General features: G+C 34.5%; 1 protein-coding gene across 2 annotated transcripts in view; it reads right to left on the bottom strand.

The window, feature by feature from the left end:
- The window catches only part of LOC115218025 (cholecystokinin receptor type A-like), a 279,188-nt gene that overhangs the window by 176,059 nt on the left and 82,799 nt on the right, over positions 1-20,330 (bottom strand). Inside the window, exon 2 of one of the 2 annotated variants that reach the window (XM_036508058.1) lies at positions 9,744-9,825. Coding sequence is in view for 1 of the 2 variants with exons in the window: in XM_029787773.2 (XP_029643633.1) it covers positions 9,748-9,749 (2 nt within the window). In the remaining variant the exon portion in view is untranslated. The remainder of the gene's footprint in view (positions 1-9,743; positions 9,826-20,330) is intronic. The other variant, XM_029787773.2, reaches the window with a different exon arrangement.

Here is a 20,330-nt window from a genome sequence, read left to right as displayed (position 1 = left end):
AGATGTTCAAATCCAATGCCAAACCATTTTACAGGGAAATAGGGAAAGAAAAAATAACCATTGAAATTCCACCCCTAATGGAAGAAGTTGAAAAGTTTTGGAAGGGGATCTGGAGTGATGAGAAGCCATACACTGAAACTGCAGAGTGGATCAAACGCACTCAAGATGACTACAAAAGTCTACAAGAACATGGATGGGAAGACATCTCAAACGCCGACCTAAAGAGGGCACTAACGGAAGCTCATAAGTGGAAATCCCCTTGTATTGATAGAGTACCAAATTTCTGGCTCTCATCACTCTCGTCCGCACACAAAATGTTAGTAATACTATTTAATAGTGTTGTGAAAGACTCGAAAAAAACGCCCCATTGGATGGCAAATGATATTACTTATCTCCACCCCAAAAATAACAAAATGAAAGAACCAGAAAATTACCGGCCTATAACATGTTTATCTACTACATATAAGATCTTGACATCTATTCTAGTAGAGAAGACATATACGTTTATGGAAAAGAATAACCTCTTTCCCACTGAACAAAAATGATGCAGACGAGGCTCATACGGATGCAAAGATCAGCTCCTAATTAATTGCATGATACTTGAGAACTGCCATAACAAGCGTAGAAATCTCAGCTCTTCATGGATTGATTATAAAAAGCCTTTGACAGCATATCACATTCGTGGACTCTGATACCACTGGCCATTTTCAAAATTTCTCCTGTGATTTCAGATTTTTTAAAGTATAATATGTCACTATGGAACACGAAGCTCCAATTATATCATTCTAATGGAGTATTGCACTCAAACAACATTAGCATAAACTGTGGAATTTTCCAAGGTGACTCACTTTCACCACTAATTTTCTGCATAGTACTAATACCACTCTCAAGAGAACTGAATAGAACAGGATGTGGCTACAAAATTGACAACAGGAAAATAAGCCATCTATTTTATATGGATGACCTAAAGCTATATGGCAAAGATGATGAAGAGCTTGAAGGATTATTACATACTGTGAGAGGATTCAGTGATGATATCGGGATGAAGTTTGGCCTTGAAAAGTGTGCCAAAGCCATTTTTAAGAAAGGGAAATTGGTAAAGTCTAGTTCAATCGAATTAGATGTCGAAATAGTAATAAAGGAACTTGAGCAGGAACAAACCTATAAATACCTAGGAATAAATGAAGGCTCTGATATCCAGCATGCAAGCATGAAAGAGAAGGTTAGGAAATACTGTTATAGAAGAGTACGAGCAGTCCTGAAGTCTGGGCTGAATGTATATAATAAGGTTTTAGCCATAAATTCCTTAGCAGTACCAGTTGTTCTTTATAGATTCAATGTGCTTAACTGGAATACCAGTGAAATAATGAAAATTGACAGAAAAATCTGCAAGCTACTGACTTGTAATAATATGCACCATCCAAAGACAGACGTGGATCGCCTTTACCTTCCCAGAGCTCAGGGAGGCCGAGGTTTGATCCAGCTTGAACTTACATACAAAACCACCACAATCGGACTGGCCAAATACCTTGAAGCAACCAACGATTGGATGCTAAACTTGTTGCAAAACATGAAAGACCTAAAAGACTTCACTCTATTACGAAGTTCATGGCTGAAAGCAGAGAGTGAAGGTTTCATATTAGCTGCTCAAGACCAAAGCTTATTAACCCGGAACTACCAAGCCAATGTGATAAAAAATGGAGCTGACCCAAAATGCCGATTCTGTAACGATGAGATTGAAGCAATAGACCACCTAATGTCAGGGTGTAGAGTCTTAGCACCTGCAGAATATAAAGCAAGACATGACAGAGTCGGCCAGTATTTACATTGGACAATATGTCAGCATTATAAAATCAAAACCGCTGACATCCTGAAGCTGTGACTGAGGGAGAAAATGTGTCGATTCTATGGGACTTCCTCGTGCAGACCGACAGGACTATAAAAGCTAATAAACTGGATATTATTATAAAAGATCGGACAAAAAGGATGTGTTTGTTAATGGACATGAGTATTCCTTGTGATCACAATTTAGCGGCGAAAGAATTTGACAAGATTAGTAAGTATAAAGACCTGCTAATAGAAATTGAAAAAAATGTGGCATTTCAAGGCGACTACAGTACCAGTGATTGTAGGATCTCTAGGAATGATAAAAAAAGGTACTGAAAGCTATTTGAAAATGATTCCAGGCTTACCATCCCTACAGGAAGTGCAAAAAATCGTATTAACTGGAACGGCTCATGTACTGAGAAGAGCTCTATCGCTGTGAAAATAACATCCATTCATGAATGTATTTATTTATTAATTTTTAAATACATATTTTATCTCTGAATTTGCGTGTTTAATCTGGGAATGCATACAATGCCCTTCTCTGCCCTAGGTGTATGGAAAACACTCGGCGAGAACCGGAAGAAAATTTGATGAAAGAAAGAAAAAAACAGAATAATAATAATAATAATAATAATAATAATAATAATAATAATAATAATAATAATAATAATAATTACAACAACAACAACACTAATAATAAGCGCTAATAGAGATGTTAAAAACTGTTCAGCAATAACATATGGATGGATTTTGGCCTTGATAATTGTGCAAAAGCAACTTTTTTAAAAGACAAGCAAACAACTTCCATTAAATTAGATACTGACACTAACATCAAGGAGCTTGCCCCACAAGAAACGTCCACATACCTGTGAATAAAGGAAAGAGATGATATACAACATACTACTATGGAGGAAAATACGAAAGGCGTATAACAGAAGAATACGTCTCATACTAAAAAGTGAACTCAACTCCAAATATCGAGTCGAAACCATTAACACTTTGTCACTTCCAGTAGTCCATTTATTGAAATCTTACTGAAATGTGTTGGCGGGAAGACAAGAAAAGTACTTACGTTTAAGAACATGCACCACCCAAAGCAGATGTTGATCGTCTCTCCCTACCTATAAGTAATGGGCGAAGCGGAATGATGTTGGTAGAACTTTGCTATAACAACACCACAATAGCAATGAATAAGTACTTATCTAGTACAGAAGACTGGATGCTGCGGCTCGTGGGCAAACACGAAAGCACCAAAACATCACATTCTATTGCTTTAAAATTCGCAAGGTTGCTCGTTAAGGTATAGTTAGCAGATACTCCAATGTTCATTTTCTTGGAGTCAGATATAGAGTTCAATAAGTCTCTTATATTCTTATTCAAGAGAGGTAAGCCCTGTTCATTGTGCAATAACATGAGTGAAGTGAATTCCATCAGAAATCATAACAGAAGTGTTATGAGTTATACAGAATGTGGAACATGTAAACATTCCCATTTAGTGTACGCTACAGAATGCACAAAACACAACTTAATTTATGTTGGTTGTAGAACAGAAAAATCAAACAGAAGGTTTAATGGGCACAGATTCGTCGTCAGTAGTTCGACAGAACTTGCTGAACATTTCGTTTCAAGCGGCTGCAATTTTGAAGAAGGATTGAAAGTGCATATCCTCAGAAAATATTCTGAATCTGTTTCAATTTCACTTCTCAGTATGTATGAGGAGAAATATGTTCGCAGGTTATTAACATCACGCACTGGAGGAATGAATAAGATGATAGTAGAATATCATTAAATTTACCCAAAACTATTTGATTAAATATTCTTCTTTCTCTCTTATTCTTCCATTTTTTCTGTCGTCTTCTTTTTCTTTTTTCTATCTTTTTCTTTTCGCCTGTTATAAAATTGTAACTTAAAAACTGATGATGTCATTTCATCAATGTATGGACGCTGGTTATTCTTTCATTTTTTCTGTCGTCTTCTTTTTTCTTTTTTCTATCTTTTTCTTTTCGCCTGTTATAAAATTGTAACTTAAAAACTGATGATGTCATTTCATCAATGTATGGACGCTGGTTGCTCTCGTTCATACTTTACGCTTAAACTTCTGTAATTTTGAACTTCTTATTTTGAACTTGACAAAGACAGAAGTACTATTGAAATATCGTTCAACTAATAAAATATCTTACAATCGAATCGCGCTCTTCGTCTTAATAATAATAATAATAATAATAATAATAATAATAATAATAATAAAAATAATAATAATACTAATAATAATAATAAAATAATAATAATAATAATAATAATAATAATAATAATGACAATAATAATAAATGCCCTGATGCAGCACCAGGCAGTGGCTCTCGTGGCTTCTGATCTTAACTGATTGGGAGTGTTATCATGTACATTGTTTTGTCTTGGTATAAAAGATGGGCTACAGCAAATATTCTGCTCCATATCACAGATTTGCTTGTCAGTTGTTTAACCTTAACCAGTTGAGCATATCCCTTAGTGGCTGACGACATGTGAATCTATGATCACGAGCAGAAGTACTGGGGCAGCATCAATGCCTTAATGTCAGTTGTTTGACCTTAACCAGTTGAGCATGTCCCTTAATGGCTGACGATATGTGCATCTCTGATCCTGAAGTAGTGGGGCAGCATCATAGCCATGTGTTGAGAGGGATTATTTGGGTTTTGAATAATTCACTTCTGGAAACTTAGGTGTTTTGTTGAACATCCTTAAACAACCTTTATTCAGGGACTTTTTGAGCGGGATGGGTTACTCGACCAGAAGAAAATTCTAACTGGGCCCATCTGCAAGATCATGTGCTATTTATCTTGATATCAGATCACCATGTCGCACGTATATGGTTGTGATGCACGTGCCTAGTGTACCCTTATCAGACGGGTAGTCATGATGGGTATACTGGACTTCGTATATTTTACCCAAGTGTCACTTTGATGGCATGCACTGCTATCTCACTCAATAATAATAATAATAATAATAATAATAACAAGAACAACAACAACAACAGCAATAATAATAATAATAATAATAATAATAATAAAAATAATGATGATGATAACAATAATAATAATAATAATAATAATAATAATAATAATAATAATAATAATAATAATAATAATTGAAAAGTTCTGGTAGTAGTTTTATCGATAAAAGGACGAAGGCAAATTCGACCCCAATGTGTTTTGAACCCTATAAGCCAGAAGAAATACCTTAAGGTTATTGTCGGATAATTTTATGGTTCTGCTAATTCTCATCCCTTGTATAATCGTTTTTTAATTTCAACACGACTTTACCGTTTTTGAAAGAAGTGCTTATTCAATATCCTCGTCTCGATTACTTGGCTGATACTATATTTTATTCAATTCGGGACGATGAAAGGCAAATTTGATATCGGCAAGATTTAAGCTCAGTACGCTGAGAGTTAGAACGATCACCTCAATGCTTTTGTCCGACGCTCTGCTGATTCCGATAACCACTTAATAAGAACAACAACATCAGCAATAACAACAACGGCGATGACAACGACAACCATAATACCCACATCAACCTCAATAATAACAGTAATGACAGTAACAACAAAAACAACAACTATAAAAATGATAATTATAATAATAATAATAATAATAATAATAATAATAATAATAATAATAATAATAATAATAATACTAAGGCACACAGAGCTGTGCTCGGTAGTGAAGTGAAAGCACGCTATAAAAATAAAACTACTGAATAATAATAATAATAATAATAATAATAATAATAATAATAATAATAATAATAATAATAATAATAATAATAATAATGTTCCTTGTATTATATGATCAAATAGTAGAAATACGAAAAGGGGAACAAAAAATGGCCAAGATATTGTATAAATATCAACATATCTCTCTATGCAAAAAGGCAAAGAACAGTAAATACTGAAGAATAACAATAAAACTTCTATCGTGTCAACATAATCCAGAGGCGATATTCTATTATCTATATGGTACACAGCATCTCATGATTCTCTAATTTCTCTAACTCCGAATATTTGATGAAGCATATATTATCGCATCATGTATGTTACATGAACAAAGCTGAAGCATTAATACTATCATTCCACTCCCTTTCTGATTCATCATACTACAGACTTCCGTTGGATACAGCAGTAGTTACTTGGACGTTGATTTCCATAACGATATTTTACAAGAAACTATGTAATTATTTTTTCTAATTTCCATGTCTGAGAAATTTCTGTTTTATGTTGTTTTAATGGAACAATATTAATTTAGATTAACCGCAATGCAGTGGATTGGTAGAAACGTGCAGGCATCCACCAAATGGCTTTGTGATATCGAGTTACGGATTCCTGCGTTCTAATTCCAGACCCTACCAGAGTCAGCTTTACTTTCATTCAGCCTGAGTAGGGTTATATTAAGCAATAATAATGTATTAGGAACGGTATGCACGGAAGTTCCTGAATCCCAAGACTTTCATATGTTAAATATTCAGAGAAAATGGCATGTACTACATAAAGGCATAAACGGAATAAATATACCTGTTGCAGTGTTATGTAGTGAAAAGTTTAAAATAGGTTAATCATTGACGTGGTTACATATCTCGTTAAAATATTTTTTCTACTCTAGTTACAAGGTCCGACATTTTTTGGCATGGGCAGTCGATTAGATCGACCCCCAGTAAGCAACTGGTACTTAGTTTATCGACCCCGAAAGGATGAAAGGCAAAGTCGACTTCGGCGGAATTTGAACTTAGAATGTAAAGGCAGACGAAATATAGCGAAGCATTTCGCCCGGCGTGCTAACGATTCTGCCAGCTTGCCGCCTCAATATAATATGTGAGGTGTAATACAAATTGTTTTACAATGTCTTGGAACACTGAACCCATGTGTATAGCTTGGCTGCTCTACTTGGTCGAATTCGCATTATAAATTATTGCATATATTATCTATTTATTCAATATTTTATCTATTGAAGAAAGAGGCAGCTTGCTGTTCAGACCATGCTGTGACCCAGTTAAATACCTTGTAAACTATTTAATCCATCGTATATTACAATTCTTCGTAACTTTACCGATAATAATAAGAATTTATGTTAAAGTATATAAATGTAAAATTAAGTGGCCGAAATTACGATTTTACAAATTCAATTATATATCTGCTACTTCCATATATGCTCACATGCATATATGCACGCATGCATGCACGCATCCATGCACGCATACATACATACATACATACATGCATGCATACATACACATATACATACACACACGCACACACGCGCGCGCACACACACACACACACATAAGTGAGCAATCTGCCGCATCTGGTTATGTAGGATGTTATAGTGTTTATTGGGCATATTAATAATGATATCGGCAATAAATTAGAAACGTTGAAATTTTTCTTTCTGTTCAATGAAAGTGGTCATATTATAATTGATGGTGAGACTTGAAACATTTCAAACGAAAGACAGATACACACACAAATATATATGTATATATATATATATATATAATCAAAATAAGCAACAAGAATAACTTCAGTAATTTGGTAGATCGTTTAACGCTACTTCATTTTATTAAATGTTGTAAGTATTACAACAGTTTTAAAATGTTGAGCAATCATCAGTCATTAATAGAGGTTTTCCATCAATACATAATTTTCATATCAATTGATAACATTATAGAGAAGGTAGATATATAGATAAAGATGTCGATTTAAATTTTAAGAACATTAAGGTAATAGAGTTTATCAACTGACTGAAGAATATTCAGAATATTCAGTTTTTTTTAACTGCTAGGAGGTTTGGGAAGAATGATCAATTGAAAGGAGACAAGAAAGATTTTCTATTTATAGAAATAGGGGTGAAATAGATGTCAAAGTACTAGATAAAGAAATTGAGGTAGAAAAAAGGGTTGTAATGCTACAGAGGCCGTTTACTACTATTTGGCAAACAGAATATGTATTAGAAAAACTAGGTCAATGTCAAATGGTCACAGTGACCATTTATAGAGAATACAGAGATTATTTTACACTTATATACTTCAGTTTTATATTTAGGTGATAGGTTTTGAATATTTTGATACGTTGGATTAAAGGAGAAATTATAAATCTAATATTTATTCATTTTGGAGAAAAATCTATCACTTATTATGAGTAGGCATGATACTCATTAATTAAGGACAAAAGTCTTATTAATCAAGTGCATATATTAGGGGTCAAATATATATAATAGGAAAACTAGAAGAGTAATCAAGAAGAAAGGTTTTTATAGGTTTAGTAGAAGTTGATTTATTTTTATGAAGAGAAGTAATTAAGAAGAGTAAATTACTATATAGATATTGCTATAATTACTATATATATATATATATATATATATATCCGCTAAGTCGAAGTCGACTCTCGATTACTCGTTGGATCAGTGTCCTCCAGTCAGTTCTATCCTGGGCCGCTTCTTTCAGATTGGCTATGTCCATTCCGGTATCAGTCTTTTATATATATGTATAAGTATGTATGTATGTAATATGTAGCCCAGTACAACCTGTTGCATGGTCGGGTCGTCGACGACTAAACCGGCAACCCCACCACGCTTGCTTGGTGAGGAGAGTGTTTATTGGACACCCTGCGGGGTGAAAAACAAAACCCATCATCAAAGGGCAGAGAAACTCTTGAGAGTCAACAGCCATCCAATAAATGTCTTAAGGCTGTATCATGCGCGGGGACATAGAAATAATCGGACTGAATACCCGATCGCGCGGTTCAACCATTGGGAGTGAAGGACTCCTAGCCTTTGTTAGGGCATCCTTCTAGGAGAAGGTAACTCACGTAACTGGGATAACTCCGACATAAAATCTGCGACTCAGAGGTTACCGATGACGTTGACTTGTTCTTCTTTTCGGATTATGGCTGCTGTTCCTTAGTGAGTGGGATTGACTCAGTGCACAGCCTTTCGTCACTTTAAAAAAAACCTTCTTGCACAGGCATTGCACGATAACAACATTGATTAAGCTTCCTGCAATGGCCATACTCGATAACGAGGGGGCAGCCACCATGTATGTATGTATGTATATATATATATCTATATTTATATATCTATATACATATATATATATATATGTTGAGAGGAAGAGAGAGAAAGAGAGAGAGAAAAGAGAGAGAGTGTATGCATGTGTGTTTAGAAGAAGGCAGAAGTGTACTAATTTAAACGAAGGTTGCAGGATTCCTCTTCATATGCACTTACTGAATATTTATATTTTCATTTTTACTAGCTTTTCATTTATTTATATTTTTATTTATGCTAGAAATTGTGAAAATTAGCGTCGCTGTTTTCTGTATGAAAAATGCTTCTTCCTGTGTCGCTGCATTTCTGATATCAGAAATGGCTAGGTTGTTTCTGTGACCAATTTTTCCTTCATATATCGTTTTTTTTCTTCATTGTTTACGTGCTTCACTTATAAACAATAAATTATTTAAACGTCTAATATGTAGACATAAATATAGACAAACGATGGGCTTCAAGTGTCTTCACCAACCATATCTTACTCAAAAGTATTTGTCAATCTGAGATCGTGGTATAAAACCAAAGATGCAGTACTGTAAAATGAATGTAGAATAACGTGATTGAGAAGCAAACATCTTAACCTACTCTGGTTTCGATAGGAAGGTTAGCGATTCAAATCCTAAATACGTACCATAATGTAAAAACATTTTTATAAGGTGTGCCAAACCAGTATAAGTAACCGAATTTAATAACATTGGAAATCACAGTAGTTTTTACACATTATTTATATATCATATTTAACTAGAAATCAGTATTGATTGGAGATCATAGGCATGCAAACAAAGCATTATCATTAAAAAATATTTGAATAAAGAAAAAATAACTTACGTACATGTAGATATGTCCTACGAGGTGTAGATTCCTACTGTGTAGAGAAGATAAGTCTTTTGGTGCAATTTTCTATTCGGTTCTGAAAATGAAGTTTAGGAGTAAAGATTAAACAGTGAAAAGTTTACTTTTTGTATTTAAGAGGACTCAGCAATTTCAAATTTCGGTTTCGGCTAAAGTATATGCGTACACACACATTTAGACGTTAAAGTTTAAAAAAACATATATTTCTCTTTCTTATGTGGTATATTACTTTTAAATCAAAGCGTACAATATGTATAAGGGAAAACTGACAACTATGTTAACAAACAGACAAAGCAGTTCCTTAAATTTCATATAGATCTTTGACTTCATTTCAGGCGACATGAGATATCGAGGTTGTCTACATTCCTGTTCAAGCTTAGATATGCAATTAATAATAAAATATAATCCATACTTAAAATTTGGAGTACCTGAAATGCTTGAATTTGGCATGTCTAGTTAAAGGTATTAATACACATGCATATACGCACGCACACACACACTACGCATGCGCGCACACACATATAGACATATGCACAAATATATATGCGTGTGTATGTGTATGCGTGTAAACAAGCACATACGCACACATAAATATATGTATAAAGAGACATACTTATAAATATATATAGCGTATAATCGCTCATACACATCTAAATATTCACTTCTTGAAATACATGCCTCATGACAGAATATTTACCATTAACGTGTTGGAACCTAAAATTATTGCAAGTAATAATAACATCAGTAATCAAACAAACCTTACCAACGTGTTTCTGATTTGTTCTAAAGGTAAATTTTATATATCTAATGTTGTTTGTTCGTTCTCGAACCATGCCTGGCTCATAAGGGCAGGATTCCCAGTTTCATTGGCGTATAGGTTTCCCACCTGGACGGGATGCCGGTCCGTCGCAGGTGAGCTGCTAGATTCAAGAGGAAAGAGTAAGAGAAAGTTGTAGCGAAAGAGTTATCGGAAGTTCGCCATTACCTTCTGCCGGAGCCTGGTGGAGATTAGGTGTTTCCGCTCATAAACTCACGCATCGCCAGATCTGATATTCGAACACGCAATCCTTCGACCACGACTCCGGGAGACGAGTGTATGGCATTGTTTAGCAGTTATAATAAAATAAACATATGCAAATTATAAAAATGATAAAAATACATACAGTACTGTTTCTACTTCGTGGATTTTAACCTATCGTGAGAGATTTTGGACGTGATAGTGTAGGGATTACTGTATGTGTATTCTATCTTGATTTATATAATTTTACGCATCTTTAGAATGAAATCATGTAATATAACAGACAAAAATTCATTGTTTATTCTATATTTTTATGAAAAATAATAAAACCACCCGATGTGCTGATCAAAATGTGGATACTAATTAAAATGAGTAATATTGATGTTCACGAAGGTCTACAATCTAATTTATAATCACTAAAATTTCAGACAAAAATTAAAACATTTTTGCGCATCGGCCTCCACTCTGTTTAAAATTCAACAAGTTAAGATAATTTGACTCTTCGTTATTTCAGATCGACATTCCTCAATCAAATATTAAATTTATTTTTCTATCCACGGAACATTGTATATTTTATTGTATATTTTATTGTATATTTTATTGACTCAAACTTGTTTCATCCAATTTAACAATATCAATTTCGAATTTCCACTTTATATTTCGTAACACTATAAGCTTCTAATATTTGTTGCTGGTGGGAAGAAAATTGTATATTTCATATATTCCGCTAAATTACGTACAGAGATAAGAACTGTTCATGTAGAAACTACGATTTTGATAGAAATTCAAAATATCTATGAAAAACTATTACATATAACCATTTCACATTAAACATTGTCCTTTTAAAGATGTTTTTTTTTTCATAACCACTTTCTAACTATAAGTGGAATACATTTTTTCATTTCGTGAGAGTACTACATTCGCTGTAAATCTGCTAACGTCGTCTATTTCCATTTCATTATCATATCTCTCATCGAAATTGGGATACTGATATAACGCCTCATTATTATGTTTTTATTGTGCTCGTATAATATTACTTTGGTATATGTAGAATTCTTCATTCCTCGCAATAGATTTAATTGCTGATATTTGATGTATTAGTGACGTCAGAAGTAAGGTAATAGTTTTCCATTCTCTAGTGAACTTAATTTTCTGGAACAGAATAACAATTGTATTAGATCATCCATTTCTTGGATATTAGGATATTCAATTAAATTGTTCGATTACATGAGAAAATTGAAATAACGACATACAATTGTTTCTAATAGGCACAACTGAACATACAGATATTCATATAAACAAACACACAGACACACACACACACACACATATATACATACATATATTACACATGTATGTATGAATGCATGTATGAATGTATGTATGTATATACGTGTGCATGTATATATGTACATATATACGTATATATATACATTCACACACAAACACACACATATATAATATATATATATATATATATATTATGCAAAATAATGATATGTTCATGGTAACGCATAATGCGCAAAATTTTTGTAAGTTCAGGCATTTCAAAATATAGAGAAAATTATGAAATTCACCTTTTATACATGGTTGGGGCACTCTATGTCGCCTGCTTGATGAGGAGAGGACCTGGCCAGATGGGGTATAATATCTAGGAGGACGGAAATGGGAGACAGAAATAAAGAGAGAGAGAGAGAGAGAGAGAGAGAGAGAGGACAGCAAAGGGTGAGGTGGGGTGAAAGACGGAATGGAGGAAAAAGGGTTAGTAGTGTAGATGAGATGAGAGAAGAGGTGAAGGAAGTGAAACAATATTACCAAAAATTACTAAAAACATGTAATGAAAAGAAATATAACAAGTAACTGCAGAATATGTGGAGATGGACAAGAAACAATAAATCATAATCTCTCTGGCTGCCCAGTCCTGGCTAAGAAGGAATATATTCACAGACATGACAGAGTTGGAACTTACATACACTGGAAGCTATGCCAACAGTATAGAATAACAACAGAAAAAAGGTGGTATAGGCACACACCAGAAAAGGTCACAAAAAACGAGAAAGCAGCCATACTCTGGGATATGCCGATACATACAAATAGAGAAATTAAGGCCAACAGACCAGATATAGTTGTCAGAGATCATGAAAAAAAAATGCTTTCTAATTGATGTATCAGTACCAGCAGATGACAACGTGTCTCTAAAAGAAATGGAGAAACTTTCAAAATATAAAGACCTGGAAATAAAGGTAACTCGAATGTGGAATCTAAAAACAGAAACAATTCCTATCATAGTAGGTGCATTAGGCATGATAAAAAAATATTCAGACAAATACATAACAAAAACACCAGGACTTACAAACACATATAACATACAGAAAATTGCACTACTAGGCACTGCACACATCCTACGCAGAACACTTTCCATACAATAACCATCAGAACATCACAACAAATCACAGCCCATACCCAAGGCACACAGAGCTGCGCTCGGTAGTGAAGTGAAAGCACGCTATAAAAATATACTACTGAATAATAATAATAATAATAATAATAATAATAATAATAATATAATAATAATAATAATAATAATAATGATAATAATGTTAATAATAATAATAATAATAATAATAATAATAATGATAATAATAATAATAATAATGATAATTAGCTGAACCCGTGAAAAATTCACGGGAAACAAATAATAAGCATCTGTCAAAAGTATACTGGTGCCATTAGAAATGTTTGTATAATATGACTGTCTGTCTTTGCGTTCTGATTTCAAATTCTGCCGAGTTCGACTTTGCATTTCGTCATTTCGGGGTCGATAAATTAAGTACCAGTTGTGTACTGGGGTCGATCTAATCAACTGGCCCCACTCCCCACAAAAATTTCAGGCCTAGAAAAGTATATTGTGACAGTTACAGAATATAGAAAGTAACGTAACACCAATGACTATATAATTCAACCAAAATATCTCACACAAACGTAAACAGAATTTCTATTTAACCTTAAAATACATCGCACATATTCAAAGAACCTTCTTGTTTTAGTGGTACAGAGCGTTTTTTCTGATATTCTCTCATTCTTTTACTTGTTTCAGTCATTTGACGATGGCTATGCTGGAGTACCTCCTTTTAGTCGAAGAATTTGACCCCTAGACTTATTCCCTGTAAGCCTGGTATTTATTCTATCAGTCTTTTCTGCTGAACAGGCTAAATTACAGAGGCACAAACGCACCAACATCGGTAGTCAAGCAATGGTCGCGGGGTGGGGGTGGGGACAACCACAAACACACACACACCTTTATAAACATACATACATACATACATACATACATACATAAATACATATATATGTATGACGGGCTTTGAGGCAGCGATGATACTGGCTAGGTGCGATTTTGTGGTTTACTGGTATACTGAGAGAGATCCAGCGGGCCCCTAACTGGTTCTCCGATCTCCAAAGATGTAATGTGGATATGTAATGGTGACACATCAACAAATGAGCCAGAAATTCTAACTTAAAATATATAGAAAGAAAAAGACAACGTTGTATTCCGAAACCAAAAGATGTTTTTTTTTTTTTTTAGCCCAAGTGTTTTGGTGTATGGTTGCTATAAAAATGGGTTAAAACAAATGTGTGTGTGTGATTAGGCCTGTAAGAGCAGTTTAAGGTCAGTCGCAGAAAGGAATTCAAAACAGGAACACGCACAATCATATTCATACAAACATACATATACATGCACACGTGCACAAACACATACCATGAAATAGGGGCAGATAGACAGACAGTAAGCCTCAGATAGTCCACAAAGAAGACTTCATATCTCTCTTTCTCTCTCTCTTACTACCTGTTTCTTTGCCACTGACTAGGATTGTTTTAGTTGTCTTCAAGCTCTTTCTTTCTCACTCTCTTTCTCTCTCAGTTTTTCTCTTCCTATTAAAACAATAAATGTACAAAATGATTCGGTGCTTCAATTGAAAACCATATACGATTGTATTAGCCAGCTTTTTGTTTAGGATACGGTTTCCAATATTTGCTGTGGTTGAAAAAACAAAACAAGCACCCCTTCCTTTGAGTCACTCCTCTCTCTAGTTGCAGCTGTAATTCAAAGGGACCAGCCTTGTCATATTCTGTGTGAGGCTGAATCTCCCTGAGAATACGTTAATATTATGCATGTGAGTACAGTACTCAAGCATTTGTGAGTTAATCTTATCCTCGTGTGCTAATGAAAAGTGAAACCGACATCCAATATTTACTGTGTCTATGTATCTACGCATGAAATTTTCTTTGGATTTATGTTTCTACTGTCTCTCTCAATTTCCCTATTTCTCTTTCACGTCCTTTGTGTCATCCTTCTCTGCCGCTTTTGATTTGACACTGTACATATGTATCTATGCATCTACTTCTCTTGCGATGAACACGTCACCACTCACTGTCTCTTTCCCTCTGTCTTTCTCTCTCACATTTTCTCGCTCTCACTCTCTTTCTCTCTCACACTTTTTCTCTCTCTTACGTCCTCTCTGTAACATTTAAAAAGACAAAATGAATGCCGTCACCACTCTCTGTAGCTTTCACTCTCTCTCTCTCTCTTACTCTCTCTCTTTCTCTCTTACTTCCTCTCTGAAACATTTAAAAACACAAAACGAACGCCGTCATCACTCAGTCCATTTCACTCTCACGCTCTGACTTTCTCACTCTCCCTTTGGCTTTCACTCTCTCACTCTCTTACTATCTTCCTCTCTCTCTCGCTTTGCCACGTCTTTGAATTAAGTGTAACGCACACAACAGGTACAAAAATAAAAAGGTTAGTGTATTAATATTATTGTTAATGATATACAAGACAGTGGCTCTCATTTCATCTTACTGGTTGGAAGTGTTATCATGTACATTGATTTGTCTTGGTATAAAAGATGGGCTATAGCAAATATTCTTCTTAAAACCACAGATTTGCATGTCAGTTGCATAATCAGAATCGATTGAGCATGTCCCTTGGTGGTATAAAATATGTGCATCTCTGGTCACTAGCCGGAGTAGCGGTGGAGCATCATAATAATGTGTTGGTGGTTTGAATTATTCACCTCTGAATGTTTTGTTCATTATCCTTAAATAACCCTTATTCAGGGACCTTTAGTGCGGGATGGGCTATTCAACATGAAGAAAATTCTCACTGGGTCCCATCTGTAAGGTCATGTGCTGTTTATTTTGATATGAAATCAATACGTCACGCACATAAGTTTGTGATGCAAGTCCCTGGTGTGCCCTCATCAGGCGGGTAGTAGTGAAGGGTATATTGAGCTTCGTATATTTTATTCCAATTGGATGGCATGCACTGGTTTCTTACTCAGCAAAAAGGATAACAGCAGCAGCAACAACAATAATACTAATAATAATGATAACAATAATAATAGTAATATTAAAAATAATAATAATAATAATAATAATAATATAATAATAATAATAATAATAATAATAATAATAATAATAATATTAATACTGGAAAACTACTATAAAATAACCACCATAGGACTGCAAAAATATCTACTTCAGAAGGAAGGAAAACTAATCCAGATAGCGGCAAAACACGAGCAAAACAAAAAACTGTTCTCAGCATTTAAGGAAGCTGACAAATACAAACAAAAAATCATACCACCTAATAAACATGAAGAAGAAGAAGAAGATGATGAAACAACAAAAGCTATAAAACAAATGAAATCCAAACTAAAAACAAAAATAGAACAGCAACGAACCATGATAAAACGATGGCAAGAAAAGCCCCTTCATGGTAAATACAGGACTAAACTAAACGCAAAAGAAATAGACAAAGAAAAATCCCACCAATGGTTGAGAAGCTCAGGACTCAAAGCAGAAACAGAGGGATTACCAAAAACATGTAATGAAAAGAAATATCACAAGTAACTGCAGAATATGTGGAGATGGACAAGAAACAATAAATCATATTATCTCTAGCTGCCCAGTCCTGGCTAAGCAGGAATATATTCACAGACATGACAGAGTTGGAACCTACATACATTGGAAGCTATGCCAACATTATGGAATAACAACAGAAAAAAGATGGTATAGGCACACACCAGAAAAGGTCACAGAAAACGAGAAAGCAACCATACTCTGGGATATGCCGATACACACAGATAGAGAAATTAAGGCCAACAGACCAGATATAGTTGTCAGAGATCATGAAGAAAAAAAATGCTTTCTAATTGATGTATCAATACCGGCTGATGACAACGTGTCTCTAAAAGAAATGGAGAAACTCTCAAAATACAAAGACGTGGAAATAGAGGTAATTAGAATGTGGAATCTGAAAACAGAAACAATTCCTATTATAGTAGGTGCATTAGGCATGATAAAAAAATATTCAGACACATACATAACAAAAACACCAGGACTTACAAACACATATAACATACAGAAAATTGCACTACTAGGCACTGCACACATCCTACGCAGAACACTTTCCATACAATAACCATCAGAGCATCACAACAAATCACAGCACATACCCAAGGCACACAGAGCTGCGCTCGGTAGTGAAGTGAAAGCACGCTATAAAAATATACTACTGAATAATAATAATAATAATAAATAATAATAATAATAGTAATCCTTTCTACTGCAGGCTCAACGCCTGGAAGTTAGAGGATGGGATTAAGTCGAGCACATCGATCCCAGAGCATAATAAACCCCAAAATGCGAAAAATTTGTGGAATTTAGCAGTAGACAAAATACCTATTTCTTTACTACCCACAAGGGGTTAAACACAGAGAGGACAAACAAGGACAGACAAACGAATTAAGTCGATTATATCGATCCCAGGGCGTAACTGGTACCTATCTAATCGACTCAGAAAGGACGAAAGGCAAAGTTGACCTCGGCGGAATTTGAACTCAGAACGTGGCGGCAGACAAAACACCTATTTCTTTATTACCCACAAGGGGCTAAATATAGAGGGGACAAACAAGGACAGACATAGGTATTAAGTCGATTACATCGACCCCAGTGCGTAACTGGTACTTAATTTATCGACCCCGAAAGGATGAAAGGCAAAGTCGACCTCGGTGGAATTTGAACTCACAACGTAACGCAGACAAAATACCGTTAAGCATTTCGCCCGGTGTGGTAATGATTCTGCCAGCTCGCAGCCTTAATGATGATGATGATGATAATAATAATAATAATAATAATAATAATAATAATAATAATAATAATAATATAATAATAATAATAATAATAATAATAATAATAATAATAATAATAATAATAATAATGATGATGATGATGATGATGATGATGATGATGATGATAGAGGAAATTGCAAGAATGTGGACTATGAGGTGAGTATCTGTCATTCTTTCATTATTGATAACGTGATATGATTCCTTCTCGTTATCATATCTTCGAACCCTGAAGCGCAAAATTCTTGTCATTTTGAATCAAAGAAATAATCTATATCATTTTAAAACCATAATAAAATCTAGTTTCCATCTTGATAATGATGCAAGGATCTCAAAAGATGATAGCTTGTAAAATATTCATCTTTAGCGCCTTAATCCTTTCTTGGATATCTTGGACAATATATGAATGCGCATTATCGTGTAGAAAAACACCCATTTTCGATTTAACAATCATGGGTAATTTTCTACAAACTGTTGTGTAAAACTTAGAATTACTTCACATCCACTACTTCACATTAACCGTTATGTTTTTGGTCTATATGTTTTGGTCAGAACCTTATGACAGATAACTTTTCGTAGACTTTGTTTGGCGATAGACTTTCTTTTTCATTGAGTGCTAACCATTGTCATTATCATTGGGCATGATTATAGAAAAGATATTATTCATCACTTTTGGATGATTCTATATACACACGGGTCGTTAACCTGTGTATTCTTCCCTGATATGCAGCGGATTAATCTGATAATTCTGAGAATCAGCCAGATTAGAAGGGAAACACTGACCAAGTTTAAATATGTTTCCTTATTCATGAATGTTTATTATAATCGTTGTGTGAATGGGGTCGAATTGGTTTACTAATTCCTGAGCAACTTCCTTTCGATTTTCGTCAGCTACGGTTTTCAGTGGCATCATATTAACAAAGGTTGGCCGTCCGAATTGCAGGTAATCTGCGGCAGAATAATTTCCCATATAGAACAGTTCGCCCATCTTTGACAGGTGAAGGGGATTGAAGTATAATTTCCATTGACAATGAATATTTCTCGCCGTTTCCATTGCAGAATTGCCGCTTTTGCATTCCTAGAGTAGACAATATCTAATATGAGTCTAATATCACGTGATTTTACAAGGGCAAAACAAAAGATATAAGCAGTAGAAGAAAGAAAAGTATTAATTTCAATATTGGAAAAGTAGACTTAAATTGAATATGTGACAACGTAACAGAGATTACTTTCCAACCTAATACATCTCTCCACATACCAAACATACGTACATATATTTAACAACAGTTTGTCTCACATAATTTGGTGTTTCGTGGGCGAGTAGGACGTGTTCCTATTGTCCGTCAATGCGTTCGGACATATAATGAGTCAGACTCGTCCTGCGTGTACACGTACCTTTTAGTAAGTGGGAGATGAGTTAATCTGTCATTAAATACACCTGAATTCAATCCATTACACTGAATACTACTATCTTTCTTGGTTCACTTGCTTGTATATATGTATATGGTGTTCCAGAAAGATTTAACCATGCTTAAAATTCTTCATAAAGAATATCGTTTTAGGTAATATTATCTACATTTTTCATAAAGGTTTGCATATGTCTTTTTTAACGTGTCTGCCGTTTCGTTCGTCTATTACATATTAGCAAACAAATATGGCGTCGAAATCGAAACATGACTAGATCGTCGCTTTGAAAACAGCTGGAGCAAGCAAAAAATACATAACAAAGCAGTTGTTCAATACCTAGAAACGATGTATTCAGTTGGCTAAGACCTCTAGCAAGCCAATTCTAAGTAGAAAGCAATCAATTCATACCAAACAAACTATTGAAGCTGTGGAGCAGCGAGTGAACTGAAATTCCCGCAGGAGTGCAAGAAAAACTGCAACAGCTTTTGATATTTCGAAATCGTCAATGCAAAGGATTTTTAGGAGGATTTAAAGCTAACTGCATATAAGAAACAATCCCGGCAATTAATGACTCGATGGAGACAAAAACCATGTTAGCTGAGAATTGCACCGATAACAAAGTGTTGATCCGGTCCCTCGAAAAGGTCTTCACCGTGGTGGTAGTTATCAACAGGCAGAATGACAGGATTTATGTACGCAATGCAGAAGAGTTAGTTGCCCGAAGGCAGCAAATGTCATTTACGCCGTCAGAATTGATAAAAGTCCAAACCACTATTAGGGATAAAACTTCGAAGGGAATGAAAAATAAGAACATATACCATCTAAATTCTGGCCCATGGTTTCTGAAATTTTTCAGCAAATAAAATAATTATTATTTTATTTGCTAAAAAATGTTAGAAACCATTGTCCAGGACATAGATGGTATATGTTTTTACTTTTCATTTC

The sequence above is a fragment of the Octopus sinensis genome, linkage group LG12 (assembly GCF_006345805.1).
Source record: "Octopus sinensis linkage group LG12, ASM634580v1, whole genome shotgun sequence".
Lineage (NCBI taxonomy): Eukaryota > Metazoa > Mollusca > Cephalopoda > Octopoda > Octopodidae > Octopus > Octopus sinensis.
Note: the sequence above shows the minus strand (reverse complement) of the source record. Positions and strands in the feature narration are given on the sequence as shown.